Here is a 27,464-nt window from a genome sequence, read left to right on the forward strand (position 1 = left end):
ACCATAGTCACTTACGCATCAGATAGTGATGCAATGCCATCTTTCTTTAAATAGACTTAGTCATTGCACTAGTTCAGATAAATTTAACCTAATTACCAAATAGATATATTTTTTTCTGCTCAGATTATTGGACGCAAGAAATTAAAAGCTATTAGCGCTGAAGACTTCTTCAACCGCATTCGTATAAACAACTTGATTTCAAAGGAAGATTTTCCTCAAAAATAATTCTTATCTACTCTAGGTGAGCATTTATAACCATTTTTTGTAAATAATTTTTAATGATTTTATTGCATTCTAAATAGGGGTCTCTACCTAACTAGCTATACATAGGAATTGAATCAATCTACCTTTTTTCATGGTAAAAGTCCAAGGAATAAGTGTCTATTACATATAGTTTTTTAACACATGCGAGTAGTAGGTCTGTCAATTTCTTAACTGATTTGTTTTGTTGTTGATTAGCATGTCATATAGACAGGCTTTCTTTTGACTACTTGCTAAAGATTGTTAAATAGGCAGTACTAAGAAGACTTTATGTGAGTGAATCGTCAAGAAGAAATAGTTTCAACTATTTTATAGTTTTCAGATCCTTCAGCAAATGGGCTATAATGGACTAAAATTCCTTCTTTTTTCTTAAGGTTATACAGATACATGATATCAGGAGTAAAATTGATTTATGTTTATGAATAATAGTCAGTTATAGATTTTTTTCTTTTTTCCTTTCACTTTCTACAGCCCTGATGATGTCCCTGTGAGGACGAAACGCGTAGGCTGTAAGATAATACATGTGATCATCATTTGAAGTGACTATATTGGATTGAAAAAAAAGAAAGAATCAAAATCGAAAAGAAGAAGCAAAGCCTGCTTTAAAGAGTTTTCTTTCGAACATGAACTTTGTCTACATTTGGCTTTTTGAAAATATGTTTTTCTGAATACGTGATACTCCTTGGTTTCGTGTATTTATATTATTGTTTAAGTGGCCTTTGCGGTGGATCACTCCAAGTTGAGTGTCAAAAGAATTTTTACTGTTGTGCATACTAAAGGATAATCCCTTGAAGTGCAGTCAAGTAGGTGACTCTCGCCGCATTGTGTAGTATTGTTAAATAATTTAGCAAATTAATGTTGGCCATCCTGCCTGATTGACTAAGATTCTGTTTTGTGCACGAACCATGCTTATGGTGGAACAAGCCTGATTTTACAGGTGCCTTGATGTGTCCATTGACATGAAAATGCATCTATAAATATGCTGTGCAGAATCTTTGTTAACCTGCCATTTATATCAGCAACACAAACCTGTTTGCTTCAAAAGGCTCAGTCAGAACACATGCCTACTGACCTGGACCAGTCAGGACCAGAAGCAACTGGCAGATTTTCTGACAGGCATGTACCTTTTAAACACATGTAAGGAGGAAAGAACCAGACGCATAACTGGCTACTCCAGCCTTGTAGTACCCCAGCCACCGGAGGCAGACTTTTGCAGTTGGCCAGCAACACAAACCTGTTGGCTTCAAAAGGCTCAGTCAGAACACTTGCCTTCTGACCTGGACCAGTCAGGACCAGAAGAACAAGTTACTTACCTTTGGTAATGCTTTTGCTGGTAGATACAGTATCTGCCTGTGGATTCCTCACCTTGTGAATATCCCCCTGCGTCAGCAGCATTTGGAAATTCTTTTTGTAGCTTCGCGCCGACTTGTGCCGACGTCACAGAGGCACGGCATCGCGCGCGACTCCGCTGATGTCACCGACACCATATTAGGCCCACGCCGGCGGGATGACATCAGTTCCGCCCTATTTTCCGTGCCTTCGAGACACACGGACGGACCGATGACAGCAGAAATATACACAGTATACATATGTCAAGATAACACACAGTGTGGAACCAAAGCAGGAAATAAAACATAATAAACATTTCCTTTGACAGTTAAAATATATATTTACAATACAACAATGCAAGTATAGAAGAGTGGACAACGGGGAGGCGGGTGGGTCAGTGAGGAATCCACAGGCAGATACTGTATCTACCAGAAAAAGCGTTACCGAAGGTATGTAACTTGTTCTTCTGATAGATACATCTGCCAGTGGATTCCTCACCTTGTGAATAGAGTCCCACAGCAATCTCCACTCTCCTATACCAGAAAATCCTGGAGGACAGCACACGCAAAGTGGCCCTCCCTCCTCACTTCAGTATCTAAGCAGTAATGCTTCACGAAAGTATGGAGGGAGACCCAGGTCGCGGCTCTACAAATGTCCTCAACAGGAACACCCATAGACAAAGCAGATGTTGATGACTTTGCTCTAGTAGAGTGAGCTCTTATACCCTCTGGAGGGTCCTTACCCGCCAGGGCGTAGCAGATCTTAATGCAGAAGATAATCCACCTCGAGAGCTTGTGCACCGCCTTTTCCCTTCTTGCAGCCAGCAAATCCTACAAACAGCTGGTCATCCAACCTGAACTCTCGTCTCCTGTCCAGGTAAAAGCTCACCGCACTCTTAGGGTCCAAGCGGTGAAGTCTCTCCTGCTCCTTGGAAGGGTGAGGGGGAGGATAAAAGGTAGGGAGGGTAACAGACTGCCCCAGATGGAAAGGAGTTACCACTTTAGGCAGAAAAGCAGCCCTGGTCCTTAGAACCATTCTTTCAGCATGAATGGATACAAATGGGGGCTTAGAACTAAGAGCTTGAAGCTCACTTACCCTCCTTGCCGAGGTGATTGCCACCAGAAAAATAGTCTTGAAAGACAAAAGTCTCAAGGGACATGTGTGTAAAGGTTCAAAAGGTGAACGCATCAAAACTTAAGAACAAGGTTCAAGTCCCATCGAGGTACAATAAAAGGTGTAGGAGGAAATTTATTGGTAAGGCCCTTGTGAAACGTAAAACAATAGGAGATTTAAATAAAGAGGGCTGGTCTGGCAAACAAAGGAAAGCCGACAAGGCCGACAAATAACCTTTGATAGTTGCCACCGCAAAACCCTGCTGGGCCAAGGAAAGAGCAAACTGTAGAATATTGGACAAACGAGCCCTTAAAGGGTCAACGGACTTCTCCCCGCACCAAGCAACAAATTTAGACCATCTATAAGAATAAATGGACTTGGTGGAGTCAGGCCTGGCCGACAAGATGACATCCACCACATCGTGCGGAAGAGAAAAAGAACTCAGGTTGCCTCGCTCAATCTCCAGACATTAAGGTGTAAGGTCTGGAGGTGGGGGTGTAGAACCTGCCCCTCCATCTGGGAGAGGAGATCTGCCCTGTGAGGGAGACGGAGCGGAGGGCACGAGGAGAGTTGGAGAAGATCTGTATACCACAACCTTCTTGGCCAATCCGGGGCGATCAATATGACTTGGGCCCCGTCTTGGCGTATCTTCCTCAGAAACCAAGGAATCAAAGGTATGGGAGGAAACGCGTAAAGGAGTCGAGAACCCTAACTCAAATGAAACGCGTCCCCCAAGGCTCCCTGCAACGGAAACTGGAGGCTGCAGAATGACGGGCAGTGAGCATTCTGAGTGGCGAACAGGTCTACCCGAGGAGTTCCCCACATCCTGAAGACGTGACGAACCACCTACGGGTGAAGCCTCCACTCGTGGTCGGCGGAGAACTGCCGACTGAGACTGTCTGCACGAACGTTCAGAACTCCGGCCAGATGATTTGCCATCAGACAAATCTGATGGTCCTGAACCCAGGACCAGGGTCCTGAACCCAGGACCAGAGACGCAGAGCCTCTCTGCAGAGACACTGCGACCCCACTCCCTGTTTGTTGACATACCACATCGCAGTCGTGTTGTCCGTCAGGACTTGAACTGACTGACCGCGAAGGGAAGGGAGGAAGGCCTTGAGAGCCAGACGTATCGCCCGCAACTCCAGAAGGTTGATGTGATGCAACCTTTCTTCTGGAGACCAAAGACCCTTGATCTCCAGATCCCCCAGATGAGCACCCCACCCTAGAGTGGATGCATCCGTTATCACTGTGGCCACCGATGGAGGCAGTTGAAAAGGTTTTCCTTTTGACAGATTGCCTTCCACGCTCCACCAAGACCGATTCGCTGCAGTTTCTCTTGAGATCCTCACTGACTCCCTGAGATCTCCGCCGTGCTGATACCACTGCCAGAGGAGGCACCACTGGAGTGCCCTCATGTGCCAGCGAGCATGGTTGACCAACAGAATGCAAGAAGCCATCAGACCGAGCAGGCGAAGGACCTTCAGGACTGGGACGACCACTCCATTGTGAAACAAAGGAATCATTTCCTGTATGTCGCGAATCCTATGAGGAGGAGAGAATGCACGACACACAGTAGTGTCCAGTACCGCACCCATGAACAGGTTGCGCTGGGAGGGCACCAGGTGAGATTTGGGTACATTTATCGAAAAACCCAACCTGTGCAACAACTGAGTTGTCTCTTGCAGATGATGGAGCACTATCTCCGGAGATTCTGCCTTGATCAGTCAATTGTCCAGATACGGGAATACAGGTATCCCCGATCTTCTGAGATGTGCTGCCACCACAGCCATCACCTTGGTGAAGACTCGAGGCGCAGTAGTAAGACCAAACGGAAGGACCGCAAACTGGTAGTGTTGCGATCCAACCGTGAAACGGAGATACTTTCTGTGCGACTTCAGGATTGGGATTTGAAAATAAGCATCCTGCAAGTCGATCTACACCATTCAGTCTTCTTCCATCAGCGCTTGAGGAACCTGAGCAAGGGTGAGCATCTTGAACTTCTCTTGTTTCAGAGAAAGGTTCAAGATCCTGAGATCCAGGATTGGACGGAGCCTGCCATCCTTCTTGGGGATAAGAAAATACTGGGAGTAGCACCCCTGACCCCTTTCCTGCTCTGGAACCACCTCTATCGCGCCCTTTCTGAACAGAGCCAGGACTTCTTCCTGCAGGAGCAGCAGATGGTCCTCCGAACAATAACCCTGGCAAGGAGGGTCATTTGGAGGAAACTCCCGAAAGGGAAGAGCATACCCATTCTCCACGAGATTGAGAACCCAAAGATCTGATGTAATCAATTCCCAATCTCGTAGAAAATGGGTAAGCCGGCCCCCAACTGGGACCACATGATCCAGAATGGCGGATCTAGGGCTGCTTTGTTGCGGTGGCAGGAGGCTGGGAAGGGGAAGAGGAGGAGGAGGAGGCTTGACGACCTCTAGGACAAGCTCGTTGTGTTCTTCTGTACGACTTCTACAGTGTGTTTTGTTGTTGTTGTGGCTGCTGCTGCGATGTTTTATAGGAACGAAAGGAAGACCTGCCAAATCCTCTGAAGCGTCTTCCAGTAGAACCTCTGGTCTGAAGACCCAAAGATTTCTCTGTGGCCCTGCTGTCTTTGAAACGTTCTAAAGCAGCGTCATCTTTCATGCCAAACAATCCTGAACCATCAAATGGCAAGTCCATCAAAGCAGACTGAACATCTGCAGGGAACTCCGATGATTTTAGCCACGCAGCTCTTCTAGTGGCCACCGAAGAGCCCATGACCCTCGCGACCAAATCAGCCGTGTCCAGCCCACTCTAAATCACCTGTCTCGCAGCAGCCGGAGTGTCCGAAATTACTTCCTGAAAGTCCTTTCTATCCACTTTAGGAATTTTTGGAACCAACTGCTTCACGGAATCCATCAAGGCATGGATGTACCATCCCATCAGACAAGTTGCGTTAGTAGATTTTAATGCCATACTGGCTGAAGAAAAGACCTTCTTGGCCGTCTGATCTTGCTTCCTGGACTCCTTTTCCCCAGGAACCTGCAGAAATGCCGCCGCAGACTTCTTTGAGCAGGCAGCCCGCACAACTAAACTCAGGCAGAGGGTGTGTTGATAAAAAGTCAGGGTCATTAGGAGCCACCTTATATCTCCTCGCAACCGCCCTTGAAACGGCAGGGGCTGACGGAGGTTTCTTCCACACTTCATAGATGGGTTCAGCCAAGGCATCATTAAAAGGCAACATTGGTTCAATAACAGAAGAAGGCGAGCAAAAGACCTCTGTAAGAATATTAGACTTATACTCCGCAGTAGGTAGAGTAATATTCAACAAGCTTGCTGCCTTTTTAATAACAACGTGATATGACATCACATCCTTGGAAGGCACGTCTGACACAGAAGCCAAATCCCACTCAGGAGACAGTTCAAGTCCACTGGCCTCTCTAAGGTCCTCAAAAGGATCATCAGAATCCTGTAACTCCCCTTCCTCAACATCTGTAAACCGATACCTTTCTTCCTCCAGAAGTCTTTGGGCTTCACGCCTCGACCTCTCCTTCGTAAACGAAGCCGACGTATCCGGAACCGACTCCGCCGGGCCAGAGCCGGCGTTGAACCCGAAGTCGGGCGAGGTAGTTTCACCCGAGGTCGAACGGAATCCTGCCTCGGAGTCGTGGGCACCGGCGTCGAATGAATCGGAGTCGATGGATTCGGCGTTGACGGCTTCGGCGTCGATAGCTTCGCCGGAGTCGGAAAATGCCAATTCGGTGCTAGAGCCGGCTTGAAAGGCATGAAGGTCGCAGGAGCATAAGCCTGGAAACGCCCAAGTTAAACGCCATAGGACCCGTGGGACCGACAGGTGCACCAGAGGGGTACATTGCCCTGGAGTAAACTCCGAACATGGCGTTCGGGAACTGGGATGGATCCTGACCTGGAGCCGGAAAGTCTGGATAAGGGCCCCCTGGTTGCTCTCGAGGAGGCGGAGTCGTCTCGACATCGATCATCTCCTCGGCCTGTGGCACCGGGGTCGACGAACCGCAGGCACTAGAACCTCATCACCACCAACCTCCTCCACCTTACCTTCATCCTCCCGACCAGAAGGTTTACACGGATACGGAGAAGGGTGCACTTGCTGCTTCGGTGACCCTGGCAAATTCGCACACGAAGCCTCACCATCAGTGTCCTGAGCTTCCGACGCCAAAGCCTCCGCTTCCTTACGAAGTAGCCTCATTTGCGACTTCGGCCTCGAACTCGAGTCCTTCCGTGAGTGATGATGTGACTCATGACTCCTCTTCTTATACTTCTTCTTGGGGGTCTTTGAAGCATGAGCAGATGACGACTCAGAGCGTGACCTCGATCGAGACCTCGACCTCGAACGCCGAGACCGAGACTTCGAATACTTCTTATCTTTCCTATTTTTAGCTTCGCAACGAGGAGCTTTGTCTCCCTCTCCCGAAGGGCCTTTGGAGTCATCTTCTTGCACAATGGGCAATCCTCAACGTCCTGGTCGGAGCTCAGAGACCAGACGCAGCACTCATGCGGGTCAGTTATGGACATAGTCTTGCCACATTCCCCGCAAGCCTTAAAACCAGTCTTCTTCGAAGACATCTCGACAGAAGACGAAGATACAGTGAAAATAACCACAGAGTAACAAAGTTACTACAAAGCTGCTGTACGATCCCAGAAAACCGATAGCGTCGAAGATGCGGAAAAAAGGGAACTGATGTCAGCACGCCGGTGTGGGCCTAATATGGTGTCGGTGACGTCAGCGGAGTCGCGCGCAATGCCGTGCCTCTGTGACGTCGGTCCACGTCGGCGCAAAGCTACAAAAAGAATTTTTGAATGCTGCTGACGCAGGGGGATATTCACAAGGTGAGGAATCCACTGGCAGATGTATCTATCAGAAGCAACTGGCAGATTTTCTGACAGGCATGTACCTTTTAAACGCATGTAAGGAGGAAAGAACCAGACGCATCACTGACTACTTCAGCCTTGTAGTACCCCAGCCACCAGAGGCAGACTTTTGCAGTTGGCCAGCCTGCAACTGATGGCATCGTGCTAATCTTGGCCTGCGATTTGAAATGTATGGAAATTACCATTTGGACCACCTTTAACCTGCTTGATAAATATGAAGCAATGGTTGACTGACTGGCTTCTTAGGTAAAAGATTGTAATCAGACTAAGAAAAAGATTCATTTGGGGGGCTGAATAAAATTTTATTAGTCACGTTGGGGAGTAGAAACTGTATATTTTAACTTGCCATTACATTTAACATTGTTCATCCCATTTCATGGGGACTCAGTGGTTTTCTGTTTTTGATTAGATTTGAAGTGGCAGTTTCCTCATTAGGAGATAAAAGGCTTCCATGTTATTTTTCCTTAAAAAAATGCAGCCAACTGCTGTGTTCAGGGGTCGGTTATTCAAATCCTTTGTAATAGAAATGTTGTAATCAGGGTGACTTGGTTACACACAAATCACAACGCTTCCATGTTCACTAAAAGTGATACAGAGCATCCTTCTACATTGAGCAGCAGCAGAAGCGGACAACCAAGCCTACATGTTCTGCCCGTCTCTAACTCCTGCATTATCCAGACACGACACCATCTGATGAGTTACTCCTTCACTGATTATTTTTATTGTGAAACCAGGCTTCATAACCATGAACTTTTCTTTCTCATCTGCCCCTCACACTGATGAGGTCTTGTCCAGGTGTGCCCACAACTGGTTCTTTCCCCTCTGCTGTCCATTATGTTGTTCTTTCCACCACTGGACCAGGTGAGCACGTATGTGCCCTTTCTCTACCTGCACACACTCTAAACTGTGGACGACAACTGATCTCCATTGGGTGTCCTCAGTCTGTTCCAATTAAGGCACCTGTAAATAAGCATTTGCAATGCAATAGGTCTCGCATTCATGCGAGTTTGAGCTATTGACATTGCAAATAACAATGCCTTTTATTTTTATTTTTGTTTTCGTTTTAAAGTCATAAATAAAAGTCATTGTCATTTACAATGCCAATAGCTTAAACTCTGGTAACTGCGAGACCTATTGCATTGCAAATGCGTGTTCCTTTTGCCAATGCTGTTCAGGACTGGCAACAGGCACTGCCAAAGAAAAAAGCTCAGATAATTTGTTCGAAAGGTACAACCTATGGGCTTTGCCATTACTTTTTAAAGTCAGGCCCTGGATTGCAATCTCTAAAATGTTTAGGAGTATGGGACGTGCACATGTACATGAAATAAGAATGACTGTTGCTCAAACATGACAAGAGTGGAAGGACTATTGGAACACAGGCTAAACTGACAGGAAATGGTCAACTCGTCATGGAGAAATGGGGTTCTGGCACTGGCTGTTTCCATACTTATAACTAATCTTAACAGCCTGCTTGTCAGCAACAGGTGACAAATGTTTGTGGTTACTGAATGACCCGCAGTGCTATTTATTTCGCATAAGTGGTCCATGTCTCCGTTACAACTGAATCAGACAATGTATGGTCAGTTTCCCATGAGCGTATGAAATATTTCAGCTTGCTTAAAAGAAAATTACTTTGCAGGTTGAGCCTTGCAGCTTTGAGCATACCTCTATAGTCTGTGCTGGTTACAGAATTTTTTTGGACCAAATGGAAGAAGACTTAGATGAGTTTTATTGCAGAGCAATTTCTCTTACCTATTTGTGGGGCTCTGAACTTGCAGGCTTCTGATTGAGGACCTTTGCTATACACAGGAATACTTTAAACAGACCGTGGTGGAGGGTCATATTTTTAAAGCATAAACTCAGAAGTCTAGAACATACATAGTTGAAAAGTGTGCAATTATAGAAGTGATTTTCTAGCCTGTGCATAACTAACTTTTTCATAACGTTTTCTCCCCTTGTCATTAGTACTAGTACAGTATTTCATAAAAGGATATTCTATCTAAACTGCCTTGATATTCCCCCGACTGGGGTTGGTTATGAATAAACTTTGTCAAAAAAGGTATAATAATTGTGTGCTATCAAGAATGATGACAAGAGATAAGTAGTTTGTGACTGAACGCTGATGACATACCAGGGAAAGCTACAGTGGCAAATGCTAGTTTAAAATAGAGTGACTAATTTAAGAGACAAGGCTAGTGTAAATAAATAGCAGACACTTAGAGGAACGAATGATAGAGTGATGATTAATATTGGTTAGAGAAAATGAATACCAGATGCCCAAAAATGGATGGTAGGCACTGGCCAAGACAAGGAAACACAGTGCTGTAGGAAGAAGTTGACAACATGAGATTGAATAGTAGTGAGAGAGAAGGGAAGCAACATAGGATGACAAACCCATACAAATTAGAAATGTAGTATAAGGCAGTAAGGCTCATGGTTGAGGCAGGGGGTTGGGGTAGCAAGAAAAAGCAACAGACATGGACAGACTAAGAATGAGACTAAGGGGATTCTTTTTGTGGATGTACTTACTTCGAGAGAATTCATCCTGAGCTGCCACTGTCCCTTCCATAAGCTTAGGCTTAACAAGGCGAGTGCAGAGCCCATCTGCATCCAAGGTATAATGCTGTGTTGAGAAAGACAAGATAAAATTAAGTTATAGGTATTTGTTGCACACATCATGCAAGTTACTTTAATAAAAAATAAAATAAAAAAAGGCCACAACAAAAGTGATACGATGAGCTATATTTTTCACTGACTTCTTACCATCATCCTTCTTAACTGGTGAAAATAATTCTGTTTTCAAATTATTCTATATACATGCTAATTAAATACAAAGGCCTCCTTACATATATCGTTCTTAGTGAAATATATCCCACACACCACAGCGAATATCTTCGGGGGGGGCGGGGGAGGGGGGGGGAGGGGGGTGGGAACGGAAAAAGCTAACCTGTAACATATGTTTGGGACGTGTAAGATGGGTGAAAATGTTTATTATTGTGTCTCAACTGCGAAGGGTGATTAAACTTGTGAGGTCTATTCTAGGACTGCACCTGAACCCAAAGCTAAAACGTTGCCATAGCGCATGGGGGCAGTAGATCGGCTGGCGATAGGGAGCATCGTAATTTATAGCATATCAGATAAAGGGTCTTACATACGAATTGCGGAGCAAAGACGTGTGAATGCGTGGTGGCAACACTAAATGTCTGCGGATGGAAAGACCGGCGGTTGGATGATCTAGAAGAAAGGAGAAAATTGTGCAGAATCTTGGACTGAGCACTATTAGATGCCACCTTATGCTGTAAAGGACCAAACATACTACGTATTAAAGGCCTTCTGTGTTATATGCGCACAATACTATCCAATGGTTCACAACCTGAAACGTATAGACTAATATTAATGTTGAACCATAGCAACTGCCAATCAATGATTCTTTGGAAATGCTTTTTAGTCCAGCAGCAAGTGCAGTTTTTGTACATTTTCAAAGTATAGAAACAAATATTAAAAAGTAACATTGGACAGATGTGAATAGGTGTTCACCATCACGGCTCATAAATAACCCTAGCTGGCCTTTTTCTCAACTGCAAATCGATTCAGATAAAAAGTGAGAAACACGAAGTATCCACCTCAATACATCTCTCATACTTCCAATGATACATCTCATCTTTAATGGCATCAAATTATGGGGTTACACCAAACGTTGACTTGTCTAAGTCATTTCTGTGGGCAGAGCTTGTTACATAAATGGGAAGGAGCAATGGATTGGGAGTCCTGGTACAGGGTGGCACTTCCAATCTTGCCGTTCAAGTCAAACAAAGCAAAGGTAATACTGTTCTATTTCGGTTTACTTTCATCAGGCCTTTAACTGAAACACATCCATTAGTGCTGAGACTCCCCTCGAAAAGAGTTTTACTCCGAGCTTTCCATTTTAATCAGAACCATCATTTAAAAGCTAGAACACAAAGATGTGAGTGACAAACAAAATTGAAAGCTCTGCTCAATTTAACATATGGGGGTGCAATGCAATGAAGACGAGATAACAAAGCAGAATAAGGTTTATCATTCAAGTACACGCCAGCGCTCAGTTATGACATTAGCAGTGCTTCTCCTTGTGTACCCAAATTATGAGCCATGTGGAGGCTCAGGAGGTTTTAAGAATTCCACTGAGGTAGAAAGCGCATGCTAGACTACCCACCGGCTGGACTACCATGCAGCTAGGGTACCCTGCCTCATGCCGACCATCAAAGAGCCTCACACTGTACAAATTACATCTGCCCTCAAGACGTATGCTTGGCAGGACCACAAACCTTTCCCTGCTTTAACCTTTCTGCCAATAATGTCTTTGTCATACTCCTTACCACTTTCTGCTGGTTCCAGAGTCAGCCTGGATCGCCTCCACTCCAGGTGCAAAGTCACCACCCCTCAAACTAACACCTTTAATGGATACCATCTACAGTATGGGACATTATGGGTTTCAGAAATAGTGTGATATACCTGTAAATAGTTATGCAAATAGATTACAAAGGAAGGTAAGACTAATTAGAATACCAACTTTGTGATGGTTTGAGAAATTATGACTTGCTTTGCTAGTAGCAGCCAAGCCATTGGCTAGCATTGGTAAATCCTTGTAAGAGCAGCACTGAATGCATGCTGTCTTAAGATTTAGGTTTACCAGGAAATGACACATTAGCATTTAGATAGCAAAATATTATACACAAAATTAAAAACGTAGACGTGAGCAGTTTACATGAAGTCATTTCAGTGCAAAACGTTTCATAATTTGTGAAGGGTCTTTGGTTTTCGATGCATAATATCTTAACATATACAGTGTGAAGACACAGAATATAAGGATTTGGGACAAAGGCTGGTTACAAATTGGTATTGTTAATGCTTAAGTTCAGAATAACTTTGGAAAGAAAAAGGGCAACTTCAAAGAGACTCTTAATAATACATTACGGTCTATGGTTTATGCATAAACAGAGCATGAAAGTTACTTATCCTCTTTGCAGAAGTAAGTCGCAATCGGTGGAACCAGTATGAACAGCTTAGCGGGAGGCAGGGGGAACATACACACGTGATGACGCACGATTTTAGAAATCATAACACACAACACATTTGAAAACTGAAACATACGTAAAAGTACACTTGATGGAGAAATGGGATGGTCTTTCCATGGTGGTCTGATGCCAAGCCACTGGAAATTCCAAGAGACATAAAAGAAGAAATTCCATAAAAGGGGTAACCATTTAAACGGTGTTATTGTATGAATTATTTAAATGAGTTGTAGGGAGAATCGGCGAGCTTTGTCAGAACATCCAAGTTTTACTTCTATTATTCTGTGTTGCTATTGCAGAGCTCTTGATTTGTCTAATTCTAACTCAACTTAAATTCTTTAGGAGGTTGGGTCTCCCAGTTGCTATTCCTTATTTCTACGCAAAAAGAAAAATTGATGGACAGAATGCAGAACAATGTCGTACATTCACCCCAGTACAGAGATCTGGCCCTAAAAACATTGTTTTTTGCTTCCCATGCCATTTCAGTTTGAACCAAACCATAGGCAAATCTATCTTGACCCTGCTCCCTGTGGGAACAGTCCAGCCCGAACTGCCAGGCCAGGTCCTCCCTGGACTGACTGGAAACAAACATCAAGGTCTGGTAAACCTGTAGAACCTAAAACGGGTATTGAGGTGTTGCTTTTGAAAAAGACAAATCCATGTCGTGTGCGTGGTAAGCTTGGAAATTGGAGACACGAGTGTTAGTCTGTTTTCAATAATATAGGGAATCAGATGCAGAAGGTGCACTGTCTCAATGGAATAACATGGGACAGACTCAACAGATGCAAGGACTGAGAATGCAGAACTCTAACATATCACAACAAATGCAAATTCCCCAAGCTCCCATGCCACAAAGAATGTTCAGGTACAAAGATATAATATGAATCACAATACTTCGCAAAATCAGAATGTAGCACGGCAATATTTAACTGAATTGGATGACAGTGACCAGGACCTGTTAGCACGAAAGTGCCTGAGGAGGACTGCATGCTTGGTGCTACCTACGGGTAGACCAGAGTGGTCCCTTTGTGGATGGAGAAGTGGATGGGAATCCCATCTCTTTCCTTGTCGACACTGGTGCTATCCGCTCTACTGTAAGAACAGCAGAGGTTCCTAACCTACCCCTTTCAGGAGAAAGTATCCAAGTTATAGGAGTTACTAATAAAAGGTTGTCTACTCCAATTTCAGAAACAATTACTGTTAAAATGGAATAATTTGAGGATCGTCATCGATTTGTGGTATGTGACACAAGCTCAGTTAATCTACTTGTAAGTGATTCACTTTGCAAATTGATTTGCTCAATTTGTTGCACACCCAGAGGAATTGATCTCCATATTAAAAATGAGGATGTTGTTTTCAAACTTGCCAATCAATAGTGGGGATGTAGCCTCTCCTGACAAGTGACAAATGAGGATTTGCCTGTTGAGTTGAGAGATACAGTGTTGCCTGAAGTCTGGGACTTTACAGGTAAATATATCGGACTAATTAAAGGTGCCAATCCAGTACGAATTACAATCAAACCAAATGTGGAATTCCCAAGAAGCCCAACAATACAGTTTGTCTCCAGATCCCATTGCTGGAATTACTCCTGTGATCGTCTTAATGATTGAGCCAGGGATTCTGAAGGAAATAATGGGAAGTCCATGTAACTCTGCTATTAACTCTCCTATTATGGGTTTGCAGAAACCGAATGGCAAGTAGCACATTATGCAGGATTTGAGCAAGGTGAATGCCATTATTGTTCCAGGTTGTCCCGTAGTACCAAATCCAGCAGTGATTTTATTTCAGATTCCATGAGAGGCTGTATGGTTTATAGCCATTGACTTGTGCCAGTCCTTTTCGATTCCATTGCATGAAGATTGCCAAAACGAAACGCAAATAAAAATTGGCTATTGTGTTTTGGCATGGTGCCAAGTCCCACACTGATTTAAGGAGTGCCCCTCAATCTTTAACCAGGTCCTTAAAATGAACCTAGTCTCTGGTAATGACAAATCATTCAGTGTTATTGCAGTACATGGATGACCTACTAGTGGCGCTAACCACGAGAGAAGCTTGCAAAATGGATACTATTGCTTAGCTAAACCATCTGGCAGAAACGGACTAAGTATCCCAGACCACGATACAGTTTTAGAAAACTGAAGTCCTGTACTTAGGACATCACATTGAGAAAGGAGCGAGGAATGTGTTGCAGGAAGGAATCTCAGCAGTTCTTATCAGGAATCCTCCAGCTACTCAAAAAGAAGTCCTACACATTCTTTGGAGTGGTGGGCTATTGCAGAGAGTGGAATCATAACTTTTACTTAACAGTAAAAATTCTTCAGAGGTTGGCACACAAAGACGTGTCAGATCCGGTACCCTGGGATTACAATTGCAAGGCTGCCTTCACACAGCTGCAAAAATGCCTTTGCAAGACACCAGCTTTGGGAATACATGATTCTAATATATGCATTGTGTTTTGCAGTGAGCGGGACGGTTGTGCTCTTTCAGTGTTAACACAAATGCATGGAAGCAACCGTAGGCTTATTGCCTACTTTTTAGCAACACTTGACCCTGTTGCGGCTGGTTTGCCTGGATATCTAAAAGCGGTTGCATCTACATGTTTGAGTCTTGAGCAGTGTGAACACATTGTCATGGGTCATCCACCGACAGTATTCTTGCCCCATTCAGTGGCGCTACAGTTAACTCGTACGTGAACACAGTATCTGACCAACAGTCGCCTGACTAAATACAAGCAGATTTTGTTGGGTGCAGAGAATGTGACTCTGAGGAGATGTACTGTGTGGAACCCAGCTACTCTGATGCATTGCCAGAAAACCAGAACATGATTGATGAAGTCGAGCATGATTGCTTGAATGTAACTAAGTTGTGTACGAAGCCGCATCCTGATATCTCTGATGAGGCATTGCCTTAATATGATCATTCATAGTTTGTTGACGATTCCGGTTTGAGAGACAATCAGGGGAATCTGAAAGCTGAATATGCTGTGTAAGTGTCATGGTTGCAAGGAGTGTTTTTGGCACAAGATGTAGAGCTTATAGCTCTGACACGAGAATGTACCATTTCAAAACAGTTTTGAGTGGCAATTTACACTGATAGTATGGCTTTGGAGTCGTACATGACTTTGGGCAGTTGTGGTCACAGTGTGGGTACATGACGTCCTTTGGTTCTCCCATTAGAAATGGAGAGTGTGTGAGGAACCTTTTGTAGTCCCTACAATCGCCTGCCCAAATTGCGGTTGTGAAATCTGTTGCTCACTGGCAGGGTACCAACTGTCACGGTCAATGGCGATATTGAGTCAGATGAGATGGCAAGATATTGTGCGTTGAATGCGCACACATTTAACGAACAGATCTTGAAGAACACAGCTGATATCACAGATTGTAATTTGATGTCGTCAGCCTTGGAATACTGGGAGATGGTTCAGCTGCTGCAGGATGAGGTGACAGATGCAGAAAGCAAGGTTGGATGCGAGCAAGGCTGTACCAGGAAGGAAGATGACGTGTGGGTTTACATTGATGGCAGATCAGTATTGCCTGACAGCTTGTTGTCACCATTGGCAAGGCACTACCACAGTCCTGCACATGTTGGTAGAGATGCAATGGCGCCTTGTCCAACAGTTGTGGTACAATCCCAGATTTAGAGTAACTGCAGACCCACTTTCCAATCGTTGTGTACTACGTCAGCAAAAAAACACAGGAAGAAAAAGACAGGTTGTCATGAATCACGTTGGTAAATCTGCAGGTCCTTTCAACCAGATACAAAGGAACTTCATAGAAATGCCCCTTTGCAACAGTTTAAGATATCTTTTGGTCATTGTGCGCAATTTCTCAAAGTGTGTTGAAACCTTCCCTACTCGTAGGAATGATAGTTTAACTGTAGCAAACGTTCTGTTATCTAAGCGGATACCATGATTCGCATTTTCAGCTTCTCTTGAGTCAGACTTGAAGACTGAAAAGCAGGCAGTGTTTGGGAAACCGTAGGCAAGGAATTATCGAAGGTTAACAACTGCATGTGAAAATTAGAAAATCGATTACTGATTTCCATCTTGAGACCCATAACAGAGGATCTCTCTGTGCATTATACTGTTGATATTATCAATCACATTTTGCAGATACCAAAAGAGTAAAAATCATGGACTAAAAAGGACAAGAGCTGATCTTGAAATAGAGGATGCACAATGCAAATTCTACGATGAATTAAAAGCCTTAAAAGAGTAGAAGGAAGAGGTTAAAGACAACACACCCATAGTCTGTGACAAGATCTGATGTGGTAAATTAGATGATGGCTTGATTCACCATAAGAGGGTGGCCTGGTGATGCATCATTTTAGAAATCATAATACATGACATTTGCGAACTGAAAGACAAAAAGCTGAAACTACACTTTGCACATGTTTGAGACAGTGACACATGAAACAGACAAGTGTAGTATAAGCACAATAAAAGTGCGCTTTAAAAAGTGAGATGGAAGAAAACATATATAGGAACAAGTTACTTACCTTCGGAAACGCTTTTTTTGGTGGATACAGTATCTGCCTGTGGATTCCTCACCTTATGAATATCCCCTGGGCCAGCATTACGCAGAAACTTTTTCCTAGCTCTCCACGCCGACGAGGTGATCACAATGCTATGGCTCCGCATGCAGCTCTGCAGGACGTCACTGGAGCCATAAGAGGACCACGTCGGCGTGATCACGTCAGTTGCACCCATTTTTTCCGTGCCTCCGAGGCGAACGGGCAGACTGAACATTGAGACAATGCATAGATAGTACACAGTATTCACACAAATATACACAGTGTAAAGTGAAATAGGAAAGCAAAAGAAAGCAATCATTTCCTATAAGTCTACACCAAGGCAAACAGAGGCAATACTAAATGATAATATGAAACAACCATATTAACCAATACCTCTTTTAAGGTATAAAAGGGTGGAGAAAGGGGAGGCGGGTGGGTCAGTGAGGAATCCACAGGCAGATACTGTATCCACCAGAAAAAGTGTTATCGAAGGTAAGTAACTTGTTCTTCTGATGGATGCATCTGCCTGTGGATTCCTCACCTTAGGAAGAGAATCCCACAGCAGTCCAACCCCCGGAGGAGGGTGTCCACCCTTCTATACCAAAAAATCTTGTAAAACTGAGCGCACAAAATGGCCATCCCCCTCCTTACCTCGGAATCTAAGCAGTAATGCTTTGTGAAAGTGTGGAAGGAGGCCCAATTTGCGGCCTTACAGATGTCCAACACAGGAACACCTCTGGACAAGGCAGAAGTAGATGATTTAGCCCTGGTGGAATGAGCTCTAATGCCTTCAGAAGGCTCCTTACTAGCCAGAGCATAGCAGATCTTAATGCACAAGATGATCCACCTGGCTAGAGTCTGCTTGTGCACCGCCTTGCCTTTCATGCGTCCAACGTAGCCCACAAAGAGCTGATTGTCCAGTCGCAAGTCCTTCGTTCTATTCAGCTAAAAACTAACCAACCTCTTAGGATCCAAGCGGTGAAGCATCTCCTCCTCCTTGGAAGGGTGAGGGGGGGATAGAAAGTAGGGAGGGTAATGGACTTCCCCAGATGGAAGGGAGTACCACCTTACGCAGAAAAGTAGCCCGACAGCACAGGCCTGCTAGGCCAAATGCAGCGAAAAACAAAGAACATCTGAAAGATGAGCTCTTAAAACATCAATAGACCTCTCTCCACACCCTTTAACAAATATTGACCACATGGAAGGGGTAAATAGACTTGGTGGAGTGTCGCCTGGCCGATAAAATAACATCCACCACGTCAGGCAGGAGAGAGAAAGAATTCAGGTTGCCCCGTTCAATCTCCAGGCATGAAGGTACAGGCTCTGGAGGTTGGGGTGTAGACCACACGAAAGATACCAAGGGTCTTATCTGATTATGTTGGTGGTTGGAACCTATTTGTGGTGTCCCAAATCACACATACCAAGAGGTTATTTAAGAAATTTGTACAGGAGAAGAGAAGAAAGTGCGAGTTTGAAAATAAAGGAAAAGTGTACCCATCAGCCCACACAATAGTGGAACTTTGTCATCTGGGTTTTTGTTAACAGATGGTGTCCAATAAGCTCTTCCACAGGAGGACTCCTGAGGCTAGCTAAACTTGGACCCGCCGGTTGAACCATCAACCGAAGAAGAGGAGAGTTTTAAGGCTGAAGGGGCAAGTTGCAGTGCTCAAAAATGTGAAAAGTGTAAACAAAGAAGAATAAAGTGGTGAAGTAAAAATACCTGTCTTGATGTCTCAAGAAACTTTATTAGGTGCGCCCATCAAGACGGTATGATTAAAAGCAGAGTGGAAATAGTATGAAAGGATTACTATTCACCATAAATGATGTTTGGTCAACATGTTTCAGCCCTTAAGGGCTTTCGTCAGGACCTATGATGTACACTACTGCAACACTTACCACGTGCTGTGATAGATCATTTTCATAGTATAGACATATCCAATGTGAAGTAGTCGTATGTCTTTTTTTATCAACCTTCTCCTGTGAACAGAGTAAATGGAGGACACACAGAGAGACACAATACAGTAATATAGTCAAAAATAAGCATATCCAATGTGTTGATACTAAGTGTGTCCATTGTATTTTCACCTTTCAACTCACCCAAATTTGTAGGGAGGAAATGCCTCACCTCACCTGGCACTCGCTCAGGAAAAAGGAGGCCATGCGCTGAAATTTTCAGAATAATGTCATGTTACTTGGACTTATATACTAAATTTTTTGTTATGTGACAGAAACAAGCAGAAAAGCAGGTCGCAGGCTCTATATGTATGAAAACTCTATACAAGTGACACATGCCATGCATGTTTGAGATGTTGTAATGGAATGTTTCCAATCTCCATGTGTATAAAAGATGGGCTTAGCTCAATAAGCAAGAGAAAGGTGAGTGTGTGCTGTGCTGTGGTACAGGGGATACTTACAGGCTTGGTCACTATATCTAGCACTAAAATTGTGGCTTTGCAGGACCCTTTCTTCTATCCAGACATTATACAAAACTTGCTTTTCTTTTTACTTGTTTTTCTTGTTAATCAAGCTAAGTCCATCTCTTGTAAATATGGAGATTGGAGACATTTCTTACAAAACTAGTTTCTCTTGCTTATTGAGCTAAGCCCATCTTTTATATACATGGAGATTGGAAACATTCCATTACAACATCTCAAACATGCATGGCATGTGTCACTTGTATAGAGTTTTCATACATATAGAGCCTGCGACCTGCTTTTCTGCTTTTTTCTGTCACATAACAAAAAATTTGGTATATAAGTCCAAGTAACATGACATTATTCTAAAAATTTCAGCGCGTGGCCTCCTTTTTCCTGAGCGAGTGCCAGGTGAGGTGAGGCTTTCCTCCCTACAAGTTTGGGTGAGCTGAAAGGTGAAAATACAATGGACACACTTAGTATCAACACATTGGATATGCTTATTTTTGACTATATTACTGTATTGTGTCTCTCTGTGTGTCCTCCATTTACTCTGTTCACAGGAGAAGGTTGATAAAAAAAGACATACGACTACTTCACATTGGATATGTCTATACTATGAAAATTATCTATCACAGCACGTGGTAAGTGTTGCAGTAGTGTACATCATAGGTCCTGACGAAAGCCCTTAAGGGCTGAAACATGATGACCAAACATCATTTATGGTGAATAGTAATCCTTTCATACTATTTCCACTCTGCTTTTAATCATACCGTCTTGATGGGCGCACCTAATAAAGTTTCTTGAGACATCAAGACAGGTATTTTTACTTCACCACTTTATTCTTCTTTGTTTACACTTTTCACATTTTTGAGCACTGCAACTTGCCCCTTCAGCCTTAAAACTCTCCTCTTCTTCGGTTGATGGTTCAACCGGCGGGTCCAAGTTTAGCTAGCCTCAGGAGTCCTCGTGTGGAAGAGCTTATTGGACACCATCTGTTAACAAAAACCCAGATGACGAAGTTCCACTTTTGTGTGGGCTGATGGGTACACTTTTCCTTTATTTTCAAACTCGCACTTTCTTCTCTTCTCCTGTACAAATTTCTTAAATAACCTCTTGGTATGTGTGATTTGGGACACCACAAATAGGTTTCAACCACCAACATAATCAGATAAGACCCTTGGTATCTTTTGTGTGGTTTACTGTCTAGTTGGGGGACAAGATACAAGCAGGTCTATAAATATACATTCCCCTAGGGCCCCCCCCCCTCATCCTTTGTTTCCGGTTGGGGTGTAGAACCTGCCCCTCCGACTGTGAGAGGAGGTCTAACCTGAGCGGTGGGTGCAATGAGAGGTGAAGAAAGTCTGTGTACCACACCCTTCTTGGCAAATCCAGGTCGATCAATATTACTTGGGCCCGGTCTTGGCGAGTCTTCCTCACAACCAGAGGAATCAAGGTTATTAGAGGAAACTCATAAAGGAGTTGTGAGCTCCAACTCAACTGAAACGCGTCCCCCAACGACCCCTGCAGAATGATGGGCAGTGCGCGTTATCGAGAGTAGCAAACAGGTCCACCGAGGAATCCCCCAGGTCCAGAAGATGTGTCGAACTACTTCCGGATGAAGCCTCTACTCGTGGTCGGTGGACAACTGCTGACTGAGACAGTCCGCACGCACGTTCATCACCCTGACCAGATGATTTGACATCAAGCAAATCCGATGGTCCTGAGCCCAGGACCAAAGCCGCAACGCCTCTCTGCAGACACAGTATGACCCTACTCCTCCCTGCTTGTTGAGGTACCACATCGCAGCATTGTTGTCCATCAGGACTTGAACCGACTGACCGTGAAGGGAAGGGAGAACGGCCTTGAGCGCCAAACGTATCGCCCGGAATTCCATAAGATTGATATGAAGCGACCTTTCTTCTGGAGACCAAAGACCCTTGATCTCCAGATCCCCCAGATGAGCACCCACCCTAGGGTAGAGGCATCCGTTATCACTGTGGCCACCGATGGAGGAAAATGATAGGGCTTTCCTTGAGACTGGTCGCCCTCCACGCTCCTCCAAGACAGATCTGCTGCAGCTTCTCTGGTGCTGATGCATTTACTGCCTACGGTGACACCACTGGAGCGCCCTCATGTGCCAGCGTGCATGGTTGACCAACAGAATGCAGGAAGCGAACAGACCGAGCAGGCGAAGGACCTTCCGAACTGGAACAACCGCTGCATTGTGAAACAAAGGGATCATTTCCTGAATGTTGAGAATCCTTTGCGGAGGAGGAAAAGCTCGACACACTGTGGTATCCAGTACTGCTCCTACGAACATCTTGCGCCGAGAGGGCACCAGGTGAGATTTGGGCACATTTATTGAAAAACCCAATATGGGTTGTTACCTGCAGATGACGACGCACCATCTCTGGTGACACTGCCTTCAGTAGTCAATCGTCCAGGTAGGGGAAACCGGGATCCCCGACCTCCTGAGATGGGCAGCCATCACCTTGGTGAAGACTTGAGGTGCAGAAGTAAGACTAAAAGGAAGGACGGCAAACTGGTAATGTTGTGAACAAACCATAAACCGGAGATACTTCCTGTGCGACTTCAGGATTGGGATGTGAAAATAAGCATCCTGCAAGTCGATGGACACCATCCAGTCCTCTTGTTGCAGCGCCTGAAGAACCTGCGCTAGGGTGAGCATCTTGAACCTCTCCTGCTTGAGAAACAGATTCAATATTCTGAGATCCAGGATGGGACGTAACCTGCCATCCATCTTGGGAATCAGGAAATACCGGGAGTAGCACCCCTGACCCCTTTCCTGCTCTGGGACCACCTCTATCACATCTTTTTGTAACAGGACCTGAACCTTCTTCTGAAGAAGAAGTAAATAATCCTCCGGCAAAACCCTTGGCAAAGGGGGTAAGGAGGAGGGAATTCCCTGAAGGGAAGGAAGTACCCATTTTCTACCAGATCTAAAACCCAAAGGTCCGAAGTGATCAATTTCCAATCCTGTAGAAAATGGGTAAGCTGGACCCCACAGGACCTGCATGATCCAGGATGGCGGATCTAGGGCTGCTCTCCTGCATTACCAGGAGGGGTTGGGGAGGAGGAGGAGGAGGAGGAGGAGGAGGAGGAAGAAGGCTGACCCGCTCCACGAAGGCGCCCTCTGCCTTTACCCCTGGAGGACTTGTACAAGGGGTTTTGTTGCGGTTGCTGCTGCTGTGGCTGACGGAAACCATGAAAGGAAGACTTTCCAAAGGCACGGTATCTTCTATATCCATATCCCTTTGCCTGAGTCTACAGACCCAAGTATTTCGCTGTGGCCTCACTGTCTTTGAACCTTTGCAGAGCAGAATCCGCTTTCCCTCCAAAAAGTCTAGGATCGTCAAAAGGAAGAACTTAGCCAAGCATGCCTTCTCGCAGCAATGGATGAGCCCACCACCCTAGCAAACAAATCTGCCGTGTCCAGGCCAGGCTGGATGACTTGGAATTCCGCAGCTTGTGAGTCTGCTAGTACCTCACTGAAATTTCCCCGATTTTCCAAAGACAATTTTGGAAGAAGTTGTTTGGCAGAGTCCATAAGGGCATGAATGTATCTACCCAACAAACAGGAAGCGTTGGTGGACTTCAAAGTCAGACTCGCTGAAGAGAAGACTTTCTTTGCAGATTGTACTAATTTCTTGGAATCTCTGTCAGCAGGAGCCTGCGGAAAGGCACCTGTGGACTGTTTAGAACATGAAGCCTGCACCACCAAACTCTCAGGCGAAGGATGAGACAAAAGGAAAGGAACACAGGATCCCCCGGAGCAGGCCTGTACCTTCTGGATTGTACCACACCTCAAGGACTGGCTCAGTCAAGGTATCATTGAACGGCAAAAGTGGTTCAACCACAGAGGACGGAGAATGAAGCACCTCTGTGAGCAAATTAGGCTTATACCAGCCATGGGGAGCTGCAGATCCAGGAGCTCTGCAGCCTTGCTTATCACAGTATGACAAGGTCAACTTCCTTCGAGGGGAAAGCCTTCCGCAAAGCAAAGTCCCACTCCGGGGAGGTGTCAAGCCCACTCACCTCATATAGACCCTTGAACATATCCTCAGACTCATAAATGTCACCTTCCTCCATTTCTTCAGCCTGGTACTGCTTCTCTTCTATCAACCTCTGCGCTTCTCTACTCGAGCGCATCTTCGGTTGCGGCGTCAGCAGCGCCACACGCGGCATCAATGGCTCCGGGAGCGGCGTTGAAGGAGGATCCGTAGCAACAACCGGTGCCGAACGAATCAGAGAAGAAGGTTCGCCGGATGGAGTCGGGGACGGCACATACGGCGTAGACCTCCTCGTAGCTGGAAACTGCCAGGACGGCGGCGTCAGCATGAATGGCACGAAGGGTGCCTGAGGATATTGGTGAGGCACACCCAAATTAAATGCCAGAGGACCCATGGGACCCGAAGGAGCACCAGATGGGTATGAGGCCCTGGCAAACACGGGATACATCGCATGAAAAAAAATGTGAGGGATCCGAATCCAGTACAGGGAAAGGAGGATACTGAGTAGGTTCGAGATCCAATCGAGTCGAGCGCCGGGGCCACAGGCGGAGCCGCAGGAGCTGAAGGAGCCTCAGCATCAGCCTGATTCGACAAACCTTCCAGAGTAGGAGAAAATCTCGGCGTGTGTGACTGCGCCGGAGTCCCCTAGTACGAAGGAGAATGGGCCTGGAGTCTCTTGAGGAGACACTGAAGGTGAAGGGAAGACCAAGTCCATTTCACAACGTCGAGGAGCCGGAGATGGCGACCTCGAAACCACAGCCTTCAACGAACGGCACCAAGAACCATGCCGCCTCTTCTTGTGTTTCCTCTTCGAGTCATGTGAACTAGACGACCTCGACTTTTAACGTTTTTGACCCTTTTGTCTTTTCTTACTTTAGCCATGTACAGCTTGGCTTCCCATTCATTCAAGGCCTTCGGGTTCATTTTTAGACAGCAAGAGCATCCCTCGACGTCGTGATCTGATGATGAAAACCACAGACACTCCTCATGGGGGTCATTGATCAACATACGATCCCGGCACTCTCTACAGGGCTTAAAACCAGACTTCCTCGGAACAGACATGGCAAAACCACAGAAGGAAATGAGCCAAAATACAAAGTATCTAGCAGAAAGTATGGAGAGTCCCAGAAAAACCGTTAGCGTCGACAGTGCGGAAAAAAGGGAACGGATGTCATCACACCGACGTGGTCCTCTTATGGCTCCAGTGACGTCATGCGGTGCCATGGCATTGTGACGACCTTGTCGGCGTGGAGAGCCAGGAAAATGTTTCCGCGGAATGCTGTTGCAGGGGATATTCATAAGGTGAGGAATCAACAGGTAGATGTATCCATCAGAAAAAATAATACTGCCATTTCTCTTGTCCCATCAAGCAACCACTGAACTCAGGACATGTGCATCTAAGTGCGAGGGTATGATTTACATGTTCAACAACAGCTTTCAAACGAGGGGTCGGTGCAATTGCAGAGCAGTCAATATTTATTAACAGCAATTTCTCACCTACACGTTTAGGCGCAATGCTGTCTTCCGTGCAATTCAATTGCAGGCGATTTGGTACTGAGTACTTGGTAGGTTTAAAATCATACATTGACAATCATCATAGGTGGATTTGTGACCAATGAGAGAACTGCATAGACTGTACATTCCCTACTGTGGCAAACAGAGTTGTTAGGTGTGCCCACCTTTAAAAATATAGTTTGATAATTTGTGGATATACATTTCCCACTCGTGTTTTGATGGCGCTTGCTCAGCAGTTCTGTTTTCTGTGCCTGGAAGATGTGCTGCAAGAATTTAGTGTTTAAGCAGTCTGTGCCACATTTGTAGTACAATTATAGACCTAAATAATAAATGTAGTACAAGGCTGTCATGTTGGCCTCCAGATATTTTCGAACTCTTGCTGCGTTAGAAACACAATTGTAACTCCAACACACTGTTGTATAGCAGTAATTCTACATTACTTAATTTTCTCTTAGCAGTTAAAAAGAGTGAGACTGATGCCCCATCCTTGGAGAGGTGTCCACTGTGTGAGTTGTGTGACTGGGGATCTGTGTCTACCTATCACGAGACTGCAACTTCGAAGTAATTAGCGCTTTCTACGAGGCAAAAGCAGCTTGTCAAATCTCAGAAACTTGTGACCTCTAGGACGCCAGGCTTACAAAGATTGAGTGTGTAGACTCACTCATGTCAAACAACATCATTCTCACTAGGACGTCTGGAAAATTGAATGCCTCGCTTTCTTCACTGCTAGCAAACCCTGAGCTAACTGGGGGTTTAGTATAGTATCCCAAAAAACATTTAGGGTCTCCAGAGGATGCAATCATAAATCACTCCCAACTGATGGACTTTGGGGGCCATATGGTTTCCATAAAACCCTCTGTGGTGAAAGGACAGGTGTTCCATTATGCTGTTGCGGCTGACCTTGCTTCAGAAATGGCTGTGCTGGTTTGCAAGCCTGTGCATTGGGAAAGATTACATGAAGAAATTGAAGCCACTGACTAGACCATGGTTTCTATTAAACACCTATGAACTTGAAAGCATCAGTGTTTTTTTGATTATTTATAAAGCCACATCCTAATGAGCTGAAAAGGTAGACACTTTCGAATGGTAAATTCTTAACAAGCATTTGCAATGCAATAGGTCTCGCGTTTACGAGAGTTTTGTAAATGCAACACCTACAGCATTACAAATGCTTGTTTATAAAAATGCCCATGAGGCGCTTTAACGGCTGCTGCGCTCCTTTCTTAAGACGAGCGGGGTCTAAAGAAAGGGGGTGTGGCCGACATTAAAGTGAAAGTGCGATATGGGGCGCATTTACAAAAAAAAGCATTTGTTTGTCAACTTGACAAACAAATGCTTTTTTTTTTTTTTAAAGTGCCCCATGCCGCACTTTCACTTTAATGGCGGCCGCGCCTCTTTCCTTAGACTAGGCTCATTTAAGGAAAGGGGCACGGCCGCCATTAAAGTGTAAATGTGGCTTGGGGCAATTTAAAAATAAAGAATGTAATAAATAGTAAAAAAAAAAAAATCAAAAATGCGCCCGCGTTTGGCGACGCAAATAAAGCAAAGGCTAGGCCCCACTATCAGCGTGGCATGCCATGCTATGTAAAAAATAAAATAATAAAGTGAGAGAGAGAGCGTGTCCTGCATGTATCACCAGCATCAGGCAAAATTGTGATGGTTGTGTCATTTCAGTCCGGGCCATTTCTGTTTAAAACAGTTAGGTAAAATATTAAGTCAAATAAGTAAGTAACACAATTACCATATACAATAATCTAAAATAACAATCCCCCTGAAACATCACTCCTTTGCAAAGCAATGATTAATTTGAAAATGTCATGTAAATCCAGGGTAACAGTGTTTTTACTAGCTATTGCCCTTGCAATCGCTCTTTTGTCCTCAGTAAAAGTTGACAGAGATGCATGCTGCTACAATCCTTATAAGCAGATATACACAGAGCCCCGATAGGAGTACAATAGGGCAGGTCCAATCGGGGCTTCAATTTTGATGAAAGTCCCAGAAGTCCCAGACCCATTTGGGCTAGATCAGGGGTGTCCAACCTTGTCTAAAATGAGAACTACTTAAAAATCATCCCGAGCTATAAACAAATGTTATCATTGTGACAATAGTAACTACTCCAGATAATATTACAGTAGTGACCACGCCACAAAGGCATTTCAATAGTGATCATCCCAGCGCCTCAGAAAGGGTGACTGGTAGAAATGTCAGGCAGCATTAACACTATGAATGCCTAAACTTCAGTAATAAAATACAGCAAGTGCTCTCTAGTACAACGGACAAGACCACATCAATAAATCTTCCTAACTCAACCTGAATTATTCGAAAATCAGGAGTAAACGCTATCAAACGTA

The 27,464-nt window shown here is 44.7% G+C and overlaps 1 protein-coding gene across 2 annotated transcripts in view; it reads right to left on the reverse strand.

Moving 5' to 3' along the window:
* Positions 1-27,464, reverse strand: part of CSK (C-terminal Src kinase) — a 624,490-nt gene that overhangs the window by 156,923 nt on the left and 440,103 nt on the right. For both annotated transcript variants that reach the window (XM_086959340.1, XM_086959339.1), the window contains exon 8: positions 10,117-10,210. In XM_086959340.1, the coding sequence (XP_086815466.1) occupies positions 10,117-10,210 (94 nt within the window). The remainder of the gene's footprint in view (positions 1-10,116; positions 10,211-27,464) is intronic.

This window comes from Lissotriton vulgaris, chromosome 2_2 (assembly GCF_964263255.1).
Source record: "Lissotriton vulgaris chromosome 2_2, aLisVul1.2, whole genome shotgun sequence".
Taxonomy (NCBI): domain Eukaryota; kingdom Metazoa; phylum Chordata; class Amphibia; order Caudata; family Salamandridae; genus Lissotriton; species Lissotriton vulgaris.